The sequence below is a fragment of the Falco rusticolus genome, chromosome 13, assembly GCF_015220075.1.
Source record: "Falco rusticolus isolate bFalRus1 chromosome 13, bFalRus1.pri, whole genome shotgun sequence".
NCBI classification, from domain to species: Eukaryota; Metazoa; Chordata; class Aves; order Falconiformes; family Falconidae; genus Falco; species Falco rusticolus.
The window spans coordinates 23,118,351-23,139,595 of NC_051199.1; the positions used below are offsets into that span (position 1 = coordinate 23,118,351).

General features: G+C 36.1%; 1 protein-coding gene across 6 annotated transcripts in view; it reads right to left on the reverse strand.

The window, feature by feature from the left end:
- The window catches only part of NAALADL2 (N-acetylated alpha-linked acidic dipeptidase like 2), a 504,243-nt gene that overhangs the window by 205,490 nt on the left and 277,508 nt on the right, over positions 1 to 21,245 (reverse strand). For all 6 annotated transcript variants that reach the window (XM_037406785.1, XM_037406787.1, XM_037406788.1 and 3 more), the window contains one exon: positions 16,312 to 16,431. In XM_037406785.1, the coding sequence (XP_037262682.1) occupies positions 16,312 to 16,431 (120 nt within the window). The remainder of the gene's footprint in view (positions 1 to 16,311; positions 16,432 to 21,245) is intronic.

Here is a 21,245-nt window from a genome sequence, read left to right on the forward strand (position 1 = left end):
TTACCATTGCTTGCAACTGGTCAAAAAGGTGAAGAGTGAGCCAGTACAGGATTACAAGACAAGCTTACTTTTGCATCACTTCCTAATGGCAAATGCAACTATATACATTATATTTAAAATATTAATAGTGTTTATGTCTACATTTAATTGCACCAGCTTCACACAGTCAAATTAAATAAACATAAACTGGTATGAAACTAAAAGTCAGACTTTGTAACTTTTTACGTGTCGGTGCCTTCCCCCGGGGTAAGAAGTGATAGAAAAAGAGGAAATGGCCTGAAGTTGCACCAGGGGAGGTTTAGATTGGATATTAGGAAATATTTCTTCACCAAAAGGGTGGTCAAGCATGGGCACAGGCTGCCCAGGGAAACAGTTGAGTCACCATCCCTGGAGGTGTTTAAAACATGTGGAGATGTGGGCACTCAGGGACATGGTTTAACGGTGCACTTGGTAGTTCTAGGTTAATGGTTGGACTCTATATACTTAAAGGTCTTCTCCAACATAAATGATTTTATGATTCTATGTGTAGTGAATCTAATTCTCTCAGGAGATGGAAAAATATTTAATATACATAGAAATGTTATGATTAATTTTTACAGTAAAGGCTAAATACCAACTCTAAAACAGATAAAATACAGAAAGAAGTTAACTGCAGATGCACAGACAACTTAGACCAACAGAGAAACAAATTAATTAATGCACACATTTCCAACAAGAGCCTATTTGGCAACAGGAGACACTGAATAGCTAGGCAGTTCTGTTACAAACCTTAAAGCACGATGACAGGGGTTTTAAAATGTAGCTTAGCTTTTTGAGTTTCTTTTTTCCAGCATCTACTAACCTGCCCTTTAGACAAGATTTTTGAAGAGATTTTTGTTTCATGTGACGTTCCATGAAGACAGTGAGTTTAGAAGGCCATTCTGACAGAAAAAATATTCTCTAACAGAGCTCAACTCTTTGCCCCTGATAAGATAATCTTTGATTACTAGAAAATAACTTAAGTTGTGGAAGTCTGCCTTAGAAACTTTTTTATCAGTTTCAGCTCACAGTCACTGATGTTAAGTTCCAGGCTTACCATCTAAGATCTTCTCTGAATTTGAGTACAAGCATTTCTGTAACTTCTGAGTATTCTCATCTTTGTATAAACCTTCTTTCAGAAGCCACATCAACATGCTGGTGATGGACAAACACATTGTAAAAGAAGGCACAAAGTCAAGGGGTTCTTACTGGTTTCTAGAAAAGGCGATAAGCACAACCTATTAGAATGGACTGTTATTTTACCCCAGCTGGAGAAAGAAGTTTTATGACTTCAAAATGAGGACAGAAAGGCTTGAGAAAAAGCATCTGTCTGCTTTCCAACAGTAAATCTGATTTTTTGTATTTTTCAGTCTTAGCATCCTTTAAAACACTTACTGTTGGGGTTTTTTTGTTTGTTTGTTTTCCCTGAAGACCAGAGTAATTTTGATAGGGAGCACAAACAGCTGTAATTTTCCAAAAGACGCTGCTAATTAATCATCGATCTTCTTGGATTAACCTATTTACTCAGCTGGCCCTTCAACAACAAAATGGACTATTAAGTTATTTTTATTTCTCTATTAAATACAGCATTAATCTGGGGAGGGTGATTATTTTTAGAAGCCAAAAAAAAGACATTTAAATTTTGTATCCTTCTTTGAAATGTTTTGATTCTGAAACACAATGTTTTGAGAAAGGTATTTTGAATCAGTGATCTCCTAGCAACCAGAAGGCAGCTGAGGTACACACTTGAGATCAGAGATCAGGTGACAATACAAAGTGTAAGAAATCCTCTCAAGCCTTGAGCTCAATTACACTCAGTTCTGAATTTACAAATCTGTAACGGATGTAGTTCACTACAAACGCTATCATTCGACCCCACTTTTGAGACAGATGTGAAAAGTAGATATGAAGCTTTCTAGAGTCACATAGATAACTGTGCAGAAGGTGGATCTGAACTGTACTGATGCTGATGCAATGTTAATAAGTGAATGTTTGGAGCAATATATAAATGCCACATCAATAATAGGATAAACACTGCTTTATTTGCATCCAGAAGCAGCAGATGAATTAGATATTACAAGAGAGAATTCAGAGAATATACTTGGTTTTACTTAAATAATGTTTTGCCTATACATTTCCTCCATGAATTTATATTCTTAATTATTGTTGAAATTATGGTATATTGCTTCTTTATTCAATGATTAATTTCCACAGCCATATGCTTTCTAGGTGTATATGCAGCTTGTGTTGTCAATTTCTTTATAATACATAAATTTACTAATAAGTACAAGAGTAATAGTAGTAAAATTCAAAGCCATATATTATCTCACTGGTATTACTGACATTATCACTTCAGATCATCCTTCTTCCTCTAAAAATCCCAGATGGTTTTAGCTAGGAAATTAGCATACATATATTTCAAGATAGAAGAGACACAGCTTTGTCTAAAAGTATTTATTAGTAAACTGATTTCCAAAATGAGGGTATACCATTTGTAATCAATTTGACTGAAATATTAACATGGTACCATTCAAAAGACTTAACACCATAAGATAAAAAAGGATGTGTTGCTTCCTCTTTAAGGGCATGACACACATCTCCCTTCAAATGTGTTTGGTTTGTTTTGGGAGGGTGCGTGGTTGGTTGTCTTTTTCAGGATTGTTGGGTTTTGGTTTGGCTTCCCCCCCCCCCCCCCCATCTTGGAGTGTAGTTAGAGAATGTAACAGCAGTTTTAGAGATGTCTTTTATTTTCCTAGTATTTATAAGCATCTTCAGAGGCAAACCAAATTATTATGTTACACACCTTGACTATGAGGCACCAGTTTAATTTCAGAAAATTACAATCTGTTTGGATGATATTTAAGGAGAACAGATTTCTGAAGCACTAGTTTTTACTACACTGTCTATTAATCTTGAGGCCAAGACAAAAACCTTACCTCTCTCCAAGACCCCTAAAGGCAGAAGACTACTGTTTAGCATGCAGCTGGTACCCTCAGAACTGTATCATTTACTCTGGATTGTTTGTATGTAGACTGCAGCTGGAGTATTTTATGGGTAGGCTGTTATATCTATTTTTGTTTTGTAATAAGTGGTAAAGCATTAAAAGAGTTTTAAATACACACTTCCCAAATGTAAGTTTTGTATCAAGAAATCGTAAGTATATTGTGGAACTCATCACCACAAGGTACTGTAGAGGTAAGTATAAAAAGGCTCCCAAATGGAAAGCGCCAATTCATGGTATATTAATGACAATAATCAAATTAGCCCGGACACATTCTCCACTTCAGGAAGTCACAACAGCAGTGATTGCTATTTTCGGGAAAGGTATACCAAAGGAAAAAAGAAAAAAAAAATCATCACTTTGTACTTGCTCTGTAACTCATACTCTTCCCCTAAGGATGAGCCATGTCAGGTAAGGATATCTGGCTGATAGAGGACATTTCTTATGTTCTGTTCTCATAGTAAGAGATGGAGAGGTTTTTTTCCAGTCAATAAGAACTTCCCGGCAAAAGACTAAGCAGCCAATCATTCTGAATGAGTGATTGTCTGTGCATTTTACCATTACAGTTTATGATAACAATATTTCAACAATAACAGTACTATGTGATGGCCAAGACCTTATCATCATATGAGAGTTTTACCTGAATAAACACCAGACATGACTTCTTTTGCTGAAGGGGAATTGCTCCTGTAAAACGTACTAAGCAACACACTTATGTTCTTTATATTAAATAAAGTGAGTTTTAATGTGCTTAAATATAAGACTGTTTTTCTATATCCTTCTTGAGCAAGAGCACAACGGCAGAAACCTCACTGTATGAAGCTTATCTCTCCATTGACAAATAAATTTTGTCCTATTAACAATCGATCTAATTTTGACATTAAAGTATATAGGCTTTCCCAAAATTAAATATTGTACTTTAAGTTTTATTCTGTTTGCTTGCTGAACAGCAGAAGGAAGAAATAAGACATTTAAGCTACTCTTCCCCTGTTACCACTGCTATCACCAAAGCATTGAACAATTCTGCCCTTTTGGCAGGTCAGAGGCAAACCTTGTTTTCGTAATCTGTATGCCTTGAAACGACTTGATGTTCAGTGAAAATAAAGCACTTAAGAGTGGCAACATCAGTTTTTGTTCTTGCAACATTCAGTGAATCTGTACAGCACTCACATCAAAATTAATCCCAGTTCGGTCTACTAGCAAACCATACAAATTAATAAACTATCATTTAAATAAAAAATCTCATAAAAAAATTTAAAAATATCTGAGAGCCATATTACATTTTCAAAAAGTACTTTTGAAGTGCATACAGAAATGCACAGATGAAGACAAAATACTAGGGGCATTTGCAAAGAGATTATGTTGCATATATAATGTTGCACCAACATAGACTTCTGTGTATGATAGTCCCACATGCATTTTTTATAATGACTAAGATCTCAGCCTCTCATAATTAGCTAATTTCTGATGCACTACACTGAAAAGGAACAAAATGTAAATTTAATACTCAATAGTGAAAATTTCTGTACTTTTATCACACCCCCTCCCAACCCTCATTTTGTTGGCTAGGGCAAAATCCATCTTTTAAAGATGCTCCCCCTAATGCCAAGTGTGAAGCACTGTGCAAATAGGATACTTATACTATTATTATACCTTTCAAAACAAGATAGATATACACACATTGTTTCGAATGAGATTCTTGCTACACACTGTTCATAGGCAGAAAAAGGAAGCTAGGTCACAACTCTCCTAATGCATTCCAAACATCTTCCCTGTATCTCATTTTTTAAGGTACATGTACAGCACCTTACCATGGAGGCAATTACATTGCCAGGCACAGCAAGAGCCCATAAAGCCTGAGAAAGCCTCAACATTTATCTGCAACTGGAAACAGCAGATCCAGCGTATCACACATTTACATGATCAACTGCATTGCTAAGAGGGAATTTAAAATTAAAATGGCGTACATGGTTATTGAAAGACAGTAATTTCTATAGCAGTCAGATGCACAGGACTAATTAATTTGTAATCTGTCATAAAGCTTGCTTAAACCTGGAATCCAAGAAAAGCCTGAAATAGCAGATTTGGACTTGTCTTTTTTTCCTTATACCCGATAATATGATAAACAGGAATGAGACAAGACATGGTCAGGTGGTTAAGTGGATTAAATGTTTCCATATTTCCTCTGAGATTATGGTAGGAGGGCTGACTGAAATGAGCTGTCAGGTCAGTTCCCCAATAGACATTTTATATCATAAAACCATCACATATAACTGAATACTGATATAAAAGGGAATACAGTCAATTCCCACTCTAGGGAAAACCAAGATTGACCGAGAAGTGAAAAATATGCTTCCTTCTTGTTGAAAGGGTGATGTCTCTAGGTCACCTCAAGGTCACTTCTGAGGCTGCGTGGTAAGAGTTCTTATGATGCCTGCATAATAACTTACAGTAGAAAAACATAAATAATGGTTTCTGCTGTCAGTGCAGTCACTCCTCCAACCCTCACAAAATGCAAATACTCTGTCCTCTACCTAAAAATGTTACCTGTATGTAGACGTAACCGTATGCTGTGCTGGCGAGTCTCAGCCAATGCGCATACTACAATTATTTACAATTACAAGGCTACCATCAGCAACAATGCGAGGTTTTCGGTTTGTTTATTTTTTCATCTGATGAAGAACCTGATTTTTAGAGAAATTTAAGTGTAAGTGATATGAAATTTTGAACTATGTGGCACCATATGCCAATTTAGGAAAGTAACCCCCACAAATTTTAACTTTAGGTTCTGGTGACTGTGATTAGGTGATTTTTGCGTTCTCTCCCAGTGAAAATCAGGAAGATCAGGAATCCTTTTGCATGCAACATCCTTGATTGACCATTTGTTTCAAAAAGCATGAAAACCAATGCTTTTAAAAAAAAAATAAATCAATCATCATGAATGATTGCAACTGCAACCTCAAATACGGGAAATTAATTGCTCTCAGAAATTCAATAGTAAAGCAAAAACAACCCTCAGAAAATATCTTAGAATAAATACAATAGTAAAACCCAACAAAACAAACAACCCACAGAAACCCCAAACCTACTTAAAAACATGAGAATATAGTAGGATTACATATAAATTGAAGCAAGCTGGCATTTGCTTAAGAGCTAGATCTACAGAAAATGTGGTAAGTTTAACTTCGTTGTGCATGTTGCTGCCTGTGAATTATTCACTCAGACCTAAAGACAAAATTGAAATGCCCGAGTTCTCATATTGAAATGCACAATCATTTCCTGTTAAGTGAAAATTTGTTCACAGGGGAAGAATTGCCTTCTGCACAGATAGTTAGTTTAATGTTTTGGCAATTGAAACAAAATATTCCAAGTGGCTATTGCCGTACTTGCAAATAGATTGCCAATTATATTTGAAACGATGGACTTGGTGTTTTTCTTTCAAATTTATGCACAGGCATCAAGAGGCCCAAATGGCTAAGAGTGAAATTTTGACTTTGGTGTTCTACAGCTTTTTCAGCATTATGTAAAGAAAAAGAAAATTAAAAAAAAAATAATAATGCGAAAAGCCATCCCCTTCCCTCCAAGCAAAAACCTCCCAAAATCCTGAGGATAAGCAGTGAAATATTTTATCCACCTACGTTCCACAAAATGCAGCTACAGAAGATTTGAAGAGAGTGCATCAAACAATAGGGAAAATAATAAAAAAAACTTCCATAGGCTATACAATGTAAAGTATAAAACCCTAGTTCCACTGATGTCAATGAAAAGGCTGGCTATCGCCATTCAGAAAGACCACACTTCTACTCAAAGTTCTGATCACAATGCAAACTGCAGGTGCATTTGAAAGTGCAGAATTCACATTTTCATACATAAATCACAAGTGCTGATTTTGTGAACCAGTTCTCACAGACGAGTCTCTAAAGCCACACGGAACAAATGCAAATCAAGCCAAGGTGTGGATCTGGCTGTATTTCCTAAAATGTAGGACCAGCTTCAAAGCTACTTCTATTCAGAGAACTCACCGGCTGACTGAACCATTTTATTTTTTTTTTTTCTTCACTGTGTTAACAGCTGCATTTTAAAGGACAGATGACACACACACCCCACACTAAAAAAAGCCACAAGGCAAAAAAATAATCTGTCAGTTGAATAATCTGCGATATCCTGGTTTATCAAATAAACCCTTGCTTCTAGGAACAGAACCATTTAGTTCTGTAATCTCTTAGATAAAATTTTACATAAAGTGTTCAACACTAGACTAATGACTTTTGATACGTTTCAAATAAGTTCAGACATGTAAATAAAGTAATTATTAAGAAGTAATTACTGTGAAACAAGAAAAACAAACCAAAAACAAAACCTAAAAGAGGATAAAAAAGCCAGACAGTAGTCAAAACTTCTTTATCATAAAGTAATAAACCAGTAACTACTACAGAACACGCCATACAATTCAAACTAAATAAAAAATAAGGAGAGTACTTTGAAAACACTTGTTGCCTGAAGAAAGAAAACCTTTTCCCTGGTCACTATTGCAGAAAATACAAAATAACCAGCCTGTGCAGTACTGGTCTGTAATTATCCTTGCAGAGTTGTTCACATGGGCAGTTCTGAAGATGAGTAGCATGGGTTGCATTGCTTCACCCAGTCCAGTGGCTGCCACTTTCAAACCAAAAGGTAGGTAGATCTGTTCTGGCAGGATGACTTTTTATAAATTCACTACTCATTTCTACTCAAGGTTCCTGCATCTTCCATATGTTTTTTTCACTTTCTCAGCTGCTGTTGAAATCAAACAGTATGTGCTGGAAACACATGAGATGAAAAAAGGCCCAGATAATTTGTCTGTCAATGGCTCTTCCATGAAGTCCAAGCTCAACTAATCTGAAGGGCCAGGTCAATTAGCAATTTGGGTAGAAAAAAAATGCTTGTAGTTCCCTATGTAAGTAGTAGAAAAGTGCCAAGGCCACTTGCAAAAGTACATCTAGTGCATCTGTAGAAAGAGCAAATTTAAAAGTTTTAGATTTTATGATGGAAAGACAAAGCGCGTGTGTCTTTCCTGTTGCCCTGCACACGAGCAGCTGATCAGCTGTGTGGATTTAGGGCTCTGAGGTACAAATTGAGGCAATGGATTTCTTTGCTCGGTTCTGCTTCAGAACAATTGCCTCATAGCAAAGCCATTTCACTTGACTTCGCACCATTTATCAGGACATAGCACTCAGACAGTAAATTGGATGATTACATTTACTACTCAGTTTTTAAGGGCTTGATAAAATAGAAAATTATGCTTGGGTTTCACACCTCTAAAATCTGACAAGAGCTTCAAAAGGCCCCAGAATGAATTTTTTATGAGTCAGCCATCCTCCATTTTTGAATGGAAGCCACTTACTGTCTCACTCAATTGAAGCCTATTGTACTAAAAGCAGGAGATCGGCTATGAAATGGTCAGCCCTTTTTCTCAGGAAAGACGAATTCATAATGGGACCTGGACTAGCTGCACTTAATATATGTAGTGAATGTGCAATTAAACACCCAATTGAGTATATGAATATTTAGAATTATTTTCCCAAGAGAAAATTAAGTGTTCAGTGTTATTGATAACAGGAGTATGTACCCAGTCGAATGGCTAAGAATTCGGTGTCTGATTCAGAAGTAGGACTTCAGGAATTTCTGCATCAAGCCAAAAGACAAAGAGAGAACAGTAACTACAGCTGCAAATGCAAGTATTCCTGCAAAACGACCATGACTTCTCAAAATATTCAGGGAAAACCCTGTAGCATCAGAAATGCAAAATAATCAATATCTACTTTTGCTCATTAACTTACATGTCCCCTTGTTTACTCTGCTAATAGCACATTTCTCTTTCCATTCAAACAAATTCAAGCATTTGTAATCAAAAAGGAAATGAGTAATAACCAAAAGTCCTTTACTGATGCAACCAAAATGTTAATTACTTGAGAATATTGACAAGTTGTGCTACAATTATGCTTCCTCCCAGACATCAATTGCTTTTCTCCTACCCCACCCCTTACACAGCACGCGTACTGCCTTAAAAGAGCAAATGACTTTCTCCCATTTACACTGTACAGAGAAAGAATTCTCACTCTGCTTTTATTTACTGCAGCAGACTTGACTGAAGTGATAAGAGAGCAAATTTTGCCAACTATTTCATACTCATCTGCCCAGATATGGATTGGATTTATAAGTACACTGGCATTGTTTCGCTTTTAGGTGGTACAGGTCACAGTACATCATCCTTCAAATGCTGGATTAAGCACGTAGTAAATTGACATGCTCACTTTAAATTATTCTGGGTAATAACAGCCTTCTAGGAACTAAACAATAGAGCTCGGAATGATTTGGTTCCAATCAGCAATAAAAAGAAAGTCAAAGTGTAGTTTTGTAAGTCATCAACTACAGATTTCTCTAGTCAGTACCATTTTGCAATATTCTTTCCCATAATAGCTCACACCGAGGGGAAAAAGGTGTATCAAAATCACTACTTCATCTTTTTTTTTAAGCTATATTTTCAAACTAAGCTTACCAAAAAAAATTGATATATAAGTTCAGGATGAAGCATTAAGTGGTAAATCTATACACAGAGACTTGTTTGGTGGGATTGTTTTTGTTTTTTTTTTTTTTAAATAATCTCAGATATAGTGGACTGGGGTGGCTTTCTTAGTCACCTGAACACAGAACAGATTTATGATATCAAGGCAGAGTGTCTCCAAGTCTCTCTAATTCCTATTATGGCTTGTTCCTCCTGTTTAAAGGGGTAAGAAAGCTTTGTTATCAGTCAAAGCAGCAGGAATAGAACGGAGAACTATACTATGTACACCAATCTCTTAAATTTGATATACTTTCGTAGACTCACCATCTCTCTCCAAAACATATTTTTTCTCAGTAATCACTAAAGAGCAAATAGCTTCTCTATCATTCGACAAATCATACAATCAGGAAGAGGTAAAGAGGTAAAAAGTATCAATCAAAATACAGTATTGATGGCAGTGTGCAACCTCAATTACATAAACAGATTTTTGACATAGACTTTTGTCCAGTAAGTTTTTTGAAGGCCTTAGTACAGAATATTTTTACATAGGAAGTAGAGATATAAAAGGCAGCCTTCTTTAGACTGGATTAAATCTAACAGATTAAAGAAGCTGTTTGAGGAGGGGGAAGGTTAAGAACATGAGTACGCTAAATCTAGTCTTGGGGGTGATGGTGGGGAGGACGGTAAAGAATAGCAATAAAAGCAACTGTCTGGAAGGAGGAAATCTCTTATAAACTCAGGGGAGACAAAGGCTAAGGAAAAAGGACCACAAAGTAACTAGTAGTTCCTTGAAGACAAAGTAATAATTGGCATATTTTGTAGGAATATAATTTGGCTAAATAGCAAACTCAACAGCGACAAATCTTACAGTTACCAATCAATCTGAACTCAACTTGGATTATTCAAGAGGAACTCTCAGGATCTGGGGAACTGAAACAAGTTTTAAAATGATGATAAATCAGAGAAAACCTGAGAAACCGGATGTTATTCAAGTGGATGTTACTAGAGGACCCCTTCAGATCCAGATCTCCAGGTCTAGTTTCTATGGTTCTGTAACTTTTTCCGTACAACATATACATATCTCTGGCTCCGATTTTCAAGAAGGGCTTTGGTATATAATATTGAAATCCCATAGCACTCACATGGGAAATGGGCTTATAAAGGTTTTAGGTGCCTTGGAAAAATTTCCATCCTACTAAAAATAAATAAATAAATCACAAAACAAAACCAACAAAACTCAAACAAAAAAGAACCATGAAAACCCACCAACAGTGTCCTTAATAATGAAATGTATATAAGTTGTTGAAGGTCCCTTAAAACATTTTTTCAATATAGTTTTTATATATACAGATACAGTTATGTGCATACACTATATATCTATTCATATGTGTATACATATACACACACACACATAGAGAGAGAGAGAGGGAGGACAGGATGCAGGGAGAAAGTCCTAGTTAAATGGAGATTAAAAATGTAATCTTCACAGTTATACTGACTAGCCATAAAAAGTACCAGAGGGAAAGAAAGAAATAATGTAGACAGTAGAAAAGTGAAATGACTTTTTTCCAAAGTAAACTTATTTAAAACTAACACAGTTATTAAATAGAAGCCTTTTTGTAAATTGCCTTTATTCTGGGAATCTTTAATAATTTCCATTTAGTAAATCCTTATCCGTAAATGCCTGCCAATAACCTCTGCATAAACATGAAAGCATCCACATTTCTAAACTTTATGACAGTTAAAAAGCAATTTTATGAATATTTATGAAGGCAGTAAATTATTAAAATAAATATATATATTTACACAGTAGAACAGCATCTTCATTTAATGGATGCGGAAAAAATGTTAATATGTGAACATTTTAACGATGAAGTGGTTTGGCCTTCAGGGCTTTTGTTACTCTATTAAAAGTTAATTTAGGACAGAAATTATGGCTTTTTTCTTGAATCCTAACCCCAAAAGATTAAATTATGATCAAGACTCACAACATTTTTCAAAAAATGAATCTGGTGATGGTATTTCCAGAGGCTGGATATTGAAACTATTGTGCAGTTCTCCCCAGAAAAAAGTCTCTGGCTTCTTTTATGCATTCAAAGTGGTGACAGATACTCAGACAAGCTGTAGGGCAGAGGGGCTGGGTGACAGTGAGGTGGTTTCAGCAATCTGTCACCACATATTTTAAACTATTAGCATATGTTTCTTGTCTACAAACACAGCAGGCAACTCAGGTCCCTCTTTCTTAACAAGGTGTTCTACATCACTGAAGTGATTTGCTTAATCACTTCAAAATAAATTTCATCATCTTTCCCCAAATCAATAGATCCTCCTGATTCAAAGACATAAGGGGGTCTGGTCTGACCTCCTGTATGTAACTGGCTAGTGAAGGTCACCAGTGATCCCAGTATCCTCAGTTCCACCAACACACAAATTTTCCTTTTAGTCAGAACACTAGAAGGTAGTAACTTTTAATCCAAAAGTGTGAGGAAGCAAATACTCTACCTATTTTATGGTAGTTTATTCCAGAAGTTGAGTTTCACTTCCGTGCTACATTTGTCTCATTTCAGCTTTCTCCTTAACAAAGTTTGTCTTCTTCTTAATCACCTCCCCTCTTCATTCAGAAACAATGCAGCTCTTACCAGTGTCTCAGATTAGGCACCAGGTCCCTTTAGGAGTAGGCACAGTAGACTGAAGTTTCCCTCTGTCACTTATTCAGCACTGTGAATTATTCTGGCTAAAGAGACAGAATTACTAGCATCGTGGCTATGCCAAGTTAATGCATCATATGCGTACTCCTGGTATGCTTCACTGCTCAGTCCACTGGCTTCGTTTGTGTTCCTATAGGAAATTGTCACTCTAGGTGCGGGAAGTAGTAAATTCCCAAACCATTCAGTGGCATTCGAAAATGCCTTTGCCATATTGTAATTTGCTCCAGCCCTTGAAGCTTTTTTTCTACCGTACTTTTCTCCCATTTTACATTAATTTCATAAAAGGGTAGAAACTGGCTCCCTTACTGATCTTAATAGTGCCGTACCAATGGTAAACCCACTTTCTAAAACCCTACTCCACTCTGATTTATATATATGTTAATACATACCCCTTTTTTTCTCTATTCTTTTTATCACAACAATTTAAACTCTACTTTCCAGCCCCCACCCCCCCCAGTCAATGCTCTTTTTGATACTTTACCCTGCTATAAAGGTGGGTCCATATTCATTCTTTTTATATGTATAATTTATCGTGTGGCTGTAGTGACACATCCCCTATTTGAAGAGGTTCAGCTTAGGGGATCAAGATGTGTTGGTGTGGCTCTGCCAGTACTCTAGGAAATGCACCCACTGCCAAAGCTGCTGCCCCGCTTGCCCTAATCGGACAGTATGTTCTGTTTCAGCAGAACAGAAATACAACATTCCCAGTAACATCTGAAAAATCATATTCAATTACAAAATTGCAAAAATAACTTAAGGTCAGAATTCTACAAATCTTGTTCTCACAAAGCAGCTTAAATTTATGAACCTTACCAAATTTAATCAGAATTATTCATGTTGAGGATTCAACTGCATATTCTAACATCACATTAACGTTAAGCTTTTCTGCATACTCCAGATTCCCTGTACATTCCAATTCCAAACTCCTCCAAGCTCTGGACCCTGTCTGTTGTTTTCAATGTGTCTGAAGATATGAGAGATGGGCCTAGCCTGAAAGACTGAAGGTATAAGCTTCAAATTCTTTTCAACCTTGATCTTCCTCCAAATTTTGTACCCTATCCGATCTCCATAAAATACCAAACTAAACTTGAACTACAAAAATATTGTCAGTAATAAAATTATTTTACAAAATATTCAATTTTCCATCACTTGGGCTTATTTCTACAACTTACTACCTCATACATCAAGTACATGGTGTTTTTTACCAGAATATACTTCTTTCCGTTAACATGATGTAAAGACTAAAGAAATGTTGTTCAGTTTTCATGGCGAGTTTTCTGCCAGCAGCATTTTATTATTTCTTTCAGGCTTTTCCCAATGGACTTGATGTGAAAAGAAAGAACATTTTAGATTAAAAAAAAAAAAAAAAAGGCAAATTAAAAAACAGAAAAGGAGAAAATAGGAACACATGAAAAACATCAGGTTGATGATGGCAGTAAAAGAGGCAAAAAGCATACCAATGTAATGGAAAATGCAAAGCTGAAAAAATAGAGACAATGATTAGAAACTCTGCTATGAAGATGAAACCTTGGTGCAGGATCTATAAAAATAAGACCCAAATCCAGAATAAAAACATTTTTATAATAAGAATATAATAATAATGAGAAAATAAAGAACTTAAAGATGTGAAAAGAGAAAGTTAAATACAAAAATTAGAACGAAAACCATTTCATATATATAGCATAAGTATATATAACACACTCTGTTATGAACTAGACTTCTGTTTTAATGTGATTAAAACCAAGCACGTGGAAGACAGAGATAAGAAAAAATATAGGCAGAGGGAAGTATCTGCTGAAACAGAAATGAGAGACTCAGAAGTAAAGTAACATAAACATTAGGGGGAAAAAAGATACAAGGTGATTCAATAATAAGAGACTGGCCCACTTAAATCAGCAGGACTGGCTGTTTAAGGCAGTTTTTCCTCTTTTACCTCACAGTATTCCGTCAAAAGAAGAATCCATTGTTCATATCTTCCCACATAGTTTCTCATACTTATGAGAAAAGTAAAGCTTACAATTAGCTCTCAGAGACACAATTAATATTCTAAAAAAATAAAGAAAAAAAAAAAGAGGTTTAAAGGGCAACTTTCCCACCTGCATGATCAGAATCCAAACAGTAGGTTTGGGGAGTTGCATTTTTAGCTGAGATCCCAAGCGGCATTTGAGAGTCAATCTCCTGATCATAACGTGCGTTGGTTCAATAGTGTAACATATTCAGAACGTGCAAATGGGATTCTTCTGCAAGAGTGGATAGAACCAGAAGGTGTGCTAATACACCTCAGCTGCCAATTAGCATTTAGTTTCTTGGAAGATACTACACCACTCAAAATAAAGCTCCTGAGATGGTGCCCTATCCTCAGTACCAACTGTTTTTCCTACTCCCTCAGGCTGCACTTCTTGCTAATTTAGACATAGTAAGTGCTTAGAGGAACACCACTTCAACTGGTAAAATGTCCATCCCCCAGACCCTGTAGAACAGTGCTATTACAGCAAATTTGCATCTTCATCAAATTCCTACTTTGTGAGCTCCAACTGCTATTTCACTGTTTTTGTCAGTTAGCGGTGAAATCAGTATAAGTTCTACTGGTGGAAATGATGCACCGAAATACAAGTTCAACAATGATAACTGACCTTTCACAGGCGTAATTAAATTGCATCTATATAATTTAAATAAACAGTTAAAGCTACTCACTTGAAAATGGTATATTGACTGAGACAAGAATTACTCTTATAAAAAAATATTAGTGGGTTATTTTCTGAACCTGCGTTGTGGTTCCAAATTGTGCTTTCTCTGGCCAACAGAGCAGATCCTGATTATCTTAATTAGAAGATCTGGAGTCACTGTGCTTTTATAATTGCTTTGTGAATTGGGAATGAATTGTTAAATATTTAGTCGGGCTAGTGTAGTGTCTGAAGGGCAAAACAGCATTTTTGTTTATAAAATATTTGCAACAAGAAGGCAGTTCCTGACATTGAGAGTTTAAATGTAGTGTATATGTTACACATAATAGACCCAACATGTAAGTGGACTAGAGAGCTGCATCTCTGCACTCTCTGCCAGTGCTGGAGTGGGAGAAGAAAGAACAGGGATAGACATACTATGTACCCCCCTCCCCACACATAACTGCAACCAAAGAAGAAGGAGAAGGGAGTGGCAGAAAAACACTTGTTCTGAACTGCTGGTACCCTATCCACAGAACAGCAAATCCTCATGATTCTACAGAAGGGACTGACCATTAATGGCAGGGGGAAAAAGTCTTGTCTGCCGATTTCAGGGTATCTGCTTACACATTTTACATATAAGAAAGCACCACAGAGGTTAATGTTCTTCTCCACTCTCACTCCCCTTTCTTCCCTATGAGGTGGGCAAGGATGGCAGAAAGGCCAACTCCCCACAGACCATTAGGTCTCCACATTATGCCACGATGAATCAAGTTACAGTATCATTTCTTAAAGAAATGAATAAACAACAGCATTAGCCCTCCTGTAGTGTATGGTACTGCTTACTGTCTCGCAATCCCAATGCTGGCAGCAGCACATCCATGGCAAGGCCCAAAGCACTGGGCTTTAGACACAGCCCCGTGGGATGGGAGAGACCCAGGGAGGCTGGGATCTGGGGCCAAGGCGAGCGTGGTGCTGTGCTCTGCCCCTCCTCACAGCATGCTCTGACGGCAGCCCGCAGACCTACCTACCATTACGCAGAAACAAGATTCAGCGCAGTGTTATACATACATTTTTTGCAGAGAGATCCAAATATTCCTGATCCTGTTGCCTCCTCCTCCCTGTCCCATGCTTTATTAGTTTCTTTAGGGATTTCTTTTTTTGCAAAAGATCTTAAGTACACACAAAGAAAATATGGTGTACTACTGGGGCACTGTAAGATACGCAGCAAATAAATAACTATACACATAAAAGGCACGGCAGATTGAAGTAGCTAGTATTAAGGAAGAATCATAATGACTTACTGGGATAAAATGGGAAAGTCTCGTTCCGGTATTTGAAATTGAAAAAACCCACCCAACAAAGCAATTGACTAACCTTATAAAGCAAGGCGATTGTCCTAGCTTCAAAAGTGCAATGTTTTTGGTCACGTTTGTAATAGCTTGAATCCGAATCAGGTCTTCCGTGGTCCCATACGGTATAGGCAACAAGTTCTGCCTGCAAAGAGAAGACAAAGTTCAGGCTATACCTACAACCATGCATCACTGGGTGCTCCTTCTACAGAAACAAAGTTATTTCATAAGTACAAGTACCTGAGCAGAGTTCTGCCATTAGCGTACCCCCACCTCCTAACCATGAATACCTTAATAACAAGAGCTGAGAATTCAACCTGACAGATTGTATCTTTGTAGTTTTCATTCACAATTCCTCAGTTGTGATAAAAAAAAAAAAAGGGGTTTTTTTGCCAGTAGTTACAATAAGTGGTGCTGATTCTCATAAGAATATCCCCTTGTTAGCTAAAGGAATGTATTTAAAACCACATAATGGATAATAACTCACTTCTGTTAATTTTCTTAAAAGGAATCAGAGTCTTATAAAGCATTTCAGAAAATGAGTGTTTCATTATCCTGGTCACTCATGTAAATATATAGATAATACATACTCTACTAATATACCGTGTTACTGAGCAGCCTTACCTTAAGTATTCAAGTATTTTCTTATAAACCCTCAGTTATCCACACATTATACTCAGATAACCATAGTAATAACAGACTACACCACTCTGACTGTAAATGTAAATGTTTTTTGTTTTTTTTAAATATAGTATATATAATTTTTTTAGAGTCACTTTCAAATAAATTAAAAGTGTTTAGAGCATGAAAATGTTCACTTTTCAGTTAGGACACTGCAAGAATATGTAGTAAAGGTCAAAGTTATTACTAAATGTCAAGCACTGGCAGGGATGGAAAAATACTGCAAGATGTGTTTTCAAGGTTTTTTTTTTTAAAAAAAATATACATATGCATAAATTAAAGAATGACCAAGGGCATTTTGCTCATGCATTTCTAGCAATATATTCTGGTGAAGACCAAGTATGAGGATAATCAGTCTTGTACATTATTATTTTAGAATGTTATGGAGCTCTCATAACACCATCAAAGACATTCTGGAACCTCTAAATCCCTAGACAATGTTCACATAAAACAGAAATACAAGAAGACACAAGAATATTACATGAGTGTTTAAAAATTAAAATAAGAGAGGCAGTACAAGATGGAAAAGTTTCTTTTTCTGTTCAGTTTTGGTAGCTGAAGTATGGATTCATTGCCAAAGGCAACAGTTCTGATTTTGGGCATCTCTACGCAAACTGTTTGATTTCAAGCATCAGTTGTTCTGGATATGTAGGATGTGTGAAATTTTACTAGATTCCTGAACACCGGTATTTTTGGAAAGTATTTACCCTTATACAACTGTATCTAAACATTTAGTCTGAGTTTGCACCTCAACATTTAAGTTGAAATCATACAAAAAAATTTCCAAGGTTCCCATCTTAAATGTATTCTTTTAAATTTTCAAGGTAGCAGGTTTCTAAGACTGTAACACAACATCAGTGCTGTACAAACCAAGTGTTTAGAAAGGTCAGCCAAAGTTATAAAACACGTCTGGAGAAGACAAACATCAGATTTAACACCAAATACTGAAATGTACGAACAGAAAACCTTGTGCTTCATACAGTTTCTTCTAAAATATTTGTCAATTTTAATATCTAAAGAACTTGACAACTATTTCATAAGAAAATTCAAATGGTGACTACAGGCTTAATCAAATATAAACATTTCCCTGTGCGACCGTCATATCTGAAAAGTATGATGAAATCAAGTAAGATGTTTTTATACTAGTTGAGGCTAATTTATATTTTACATAATCTCATGTCCCTGGTTACAAAGAGTTCACCTCAGATGAGGAAAGGGTATTAGCTAGTGTATTTCCTTGAAGTTTACACAAATGTTGTAGATTTAAGGCTTATTTTAATTTCTACATACAGATGTGTCAATAGACATGCTTCAGTGCAATAATTATTCGTGTCTCAAAAGTCTTATGACTTGAGAGGTTATACCTAGGCTGATTTCTCAGGGAGACCTCAAATCTAATTCCTTTGGACCCAATGCTTTTCCCACTTACCCTCAAGCAAAGCAAAAACCAGAGCTTTCATCATTCGTATGAGAGAAACTACACTGAATATTCCTGAGGCAAAATCAATACACAAAGATATAACATAATGAAGTATCAAACCATTTGCTCCTACAGTACGCCTGTGTGAAAATGAGATCCCTGCCCATCTACATTCATGTGCCTCTTCTCTTCACATTATTTTCACTAGCTGCTCCTCCGGGGTGCTATCCACTGCTCTGTAAACAACAAAACGACATGCTTGTACAATTATTAATGCATTTAGCAACTGCCCTTGGATGTTCTTAGTTAATTTATGGATGCAGACTGCATCTTCAAGAGCTGCACACCGGTCTTTCCCATGCAAGCTCAACAAAAGCAGGCTGAATAAAAGGTCCTACAAAAGCACAGCTCATTTTTTAATTATGTGAGAACCAGAACTTGACTCCCTGCTGCCCCAAACACTTGCAAACCACGTTCTTTGCTCCAAATGTTAAAAGCAAGCCCCAATGCCAAAGCTATCAAATACATTCATACATTGAGAGTACATGTAAGAAGTCATTACATAATGAAAAAGTAGCTGGGTACAATATAACAAAGAGTTGCATGTGCTTTCATTACAGATCTTCCACATGAAGAATATGTAAAAACTCAATATATCTCTATTTTGCACTTGCCCAAAAATAAGTATGTCCTAAGCCTCTTGCTACTGTCCAAATTTAGGGGTACTTGCACACTTCTGTTTCACTGTAACTTCAAAATGGTTCTCCTTCTCATCACAAACATTTTACCTGTAATTTACCTTTGAGGGAATTGTGGGTAAAAATATTGCATGTGTCTGTCTACCAAAGCAAGCTATCAAATCTTGGTAGCATCACATATAGCCTAGCAGCTGGAGGTTTGCACAGGTAATCTCTGATGTAACTTCAGTTAAAATGACAAAAAAACCCCAGAATAATATCTTCTCTTGAATAAAAGTACAGACGGCTTGTCTTCTGCCAAATGAAGTCAATAATTCACTACAACAGTTGAGAACAAAGTCATAACATTTTGGCAGTGCAGTCCAGAAACTAATAAGTAAACATTAAATTATGAAAATATTTCTTAAAAATATTTCTACCCGTTCTTTTCTTCTACACTTGAATACTTGAGCAAAATTTTTAATTAAAAGAAAAATATTTTTCACTGCTTAATAACAACATCTCATCAAATACAGTACAGTAACACTAGCTCAGAGTAGTTTAGTTTTGGTTTTATTTAATAGACTGGGGCTTAACTAATTGGCTCCTTTACTTCTAGCATAAAATAAACTACTGAAAAAATACACCTTTAAAATAATGTTTAAGAATCCTATTGAATCCAAAGAGTGCTACCCTCTGAATTACCCACTGAGAAATTAACAGGCCATTAATGTTGCACAAAGTCCTATTTTAGTTATAACATTAATAACACCTCCAAAAATGAATAAAGATTAAATCTGCTATTCTTTCTTTTTTCTATTTTAGAAATACTTACAACATGACATAATCCTCATTTTATACATACCAGATTTTAAAAAGCAAAATACCTCACCCTTAACTACCCATATTTGATAAACTGCTTTCCTTTGATAGGATAATTATGTTCAAAAACAAAAGAGAACTCATCCTTTTATCAGGTGATGAAAAAGAGCACTTGTGTACTTGGTTTAGACATGCAAGGGTAAATCCTCTTACCCTAAACCTGGGAAACTGCTAAAGAATGAGTTGTTTTATCCATTTGAATGAGGTACTTACTCTTCAAATTGTTTCATGCTATGCCATTTGAAAGATATGACTATTTAGGAACAAATTGCAATGTGCAATATGGAGTTCAGTAGTATTCCCCCATGCATGAAATGAAGTAGGAGTAGGTAATAAAACAAGCATTTTTAGAAAAAGTAATTATTTAATGTTAGCCTTATTATTAGTTTCTAAGTCCCAAGATGATGCTCAATGAGTTGTAAATGTACCATCTTAAAACCTATGATAAAATTCCCCCAAAACAGAAAAGACAAGCACTCTGAAAATGACACAATCAAAACAGTCAAGGATCTTTTCCCAATTTCTTCTACTTATTTCCAAAATGCAAGAGAATAAAACAACATACTTCATCCAGTCACAAATGAAAAACGGTAAGGCAGGTCTTGGAAAGGGAAAGTATGAATAACTGTATGAAGCAGGTGGCAGCTGGGGTCTTGAAGTTGTTGGATACTATTTTAAAACTTTGCTTTCTTTGAAAAGGCTGAGGTGATTTAAAAAGAAAAGTTAAATAGGTCAAACATAATAATGGAAATATGTTTGTCATATCACATCATTATTATTCAGTCTCCTTGAATGAGGAAAGGAATTTAATAACAGCATTATATATCTGCATCCAATACACTGGTTAAGAGGCTGATTGTGGCCAATTTGCCTGGGGCATACAGGACAAGACAAACACTATGGGAAAAACCCACAGAAAAAAAACCACAAAACAAATTCCAAGCTAGTACACCCAGGAAAGGATGTTTCCCACAGCCACCAAAGTGCAGATGGAGTCAGTGCAGATAAAAATGTAGCTCTTAAATGCATCTGCTCTAGCTATCAAGGCTGGGAATCCCAGGGCAGAAGAGCACCACACCTGAGCAAACAGTTTTACTATTATTTTTTAAGAGAACACATTAAAGATCAGCACTGAGTAACCTCAAATCATATCTGAACGGTGTAAACTTATGCAGAAAACAAAACCAAGGTAGCATATAGAATGGCTGTGGTGAAAAATCTCCTCTTCATGTTACCTGTTGCCATTGCCATAGTTCAGTAACCTCCAATTATGAATAAAACCTATCAAATGCTATCTGT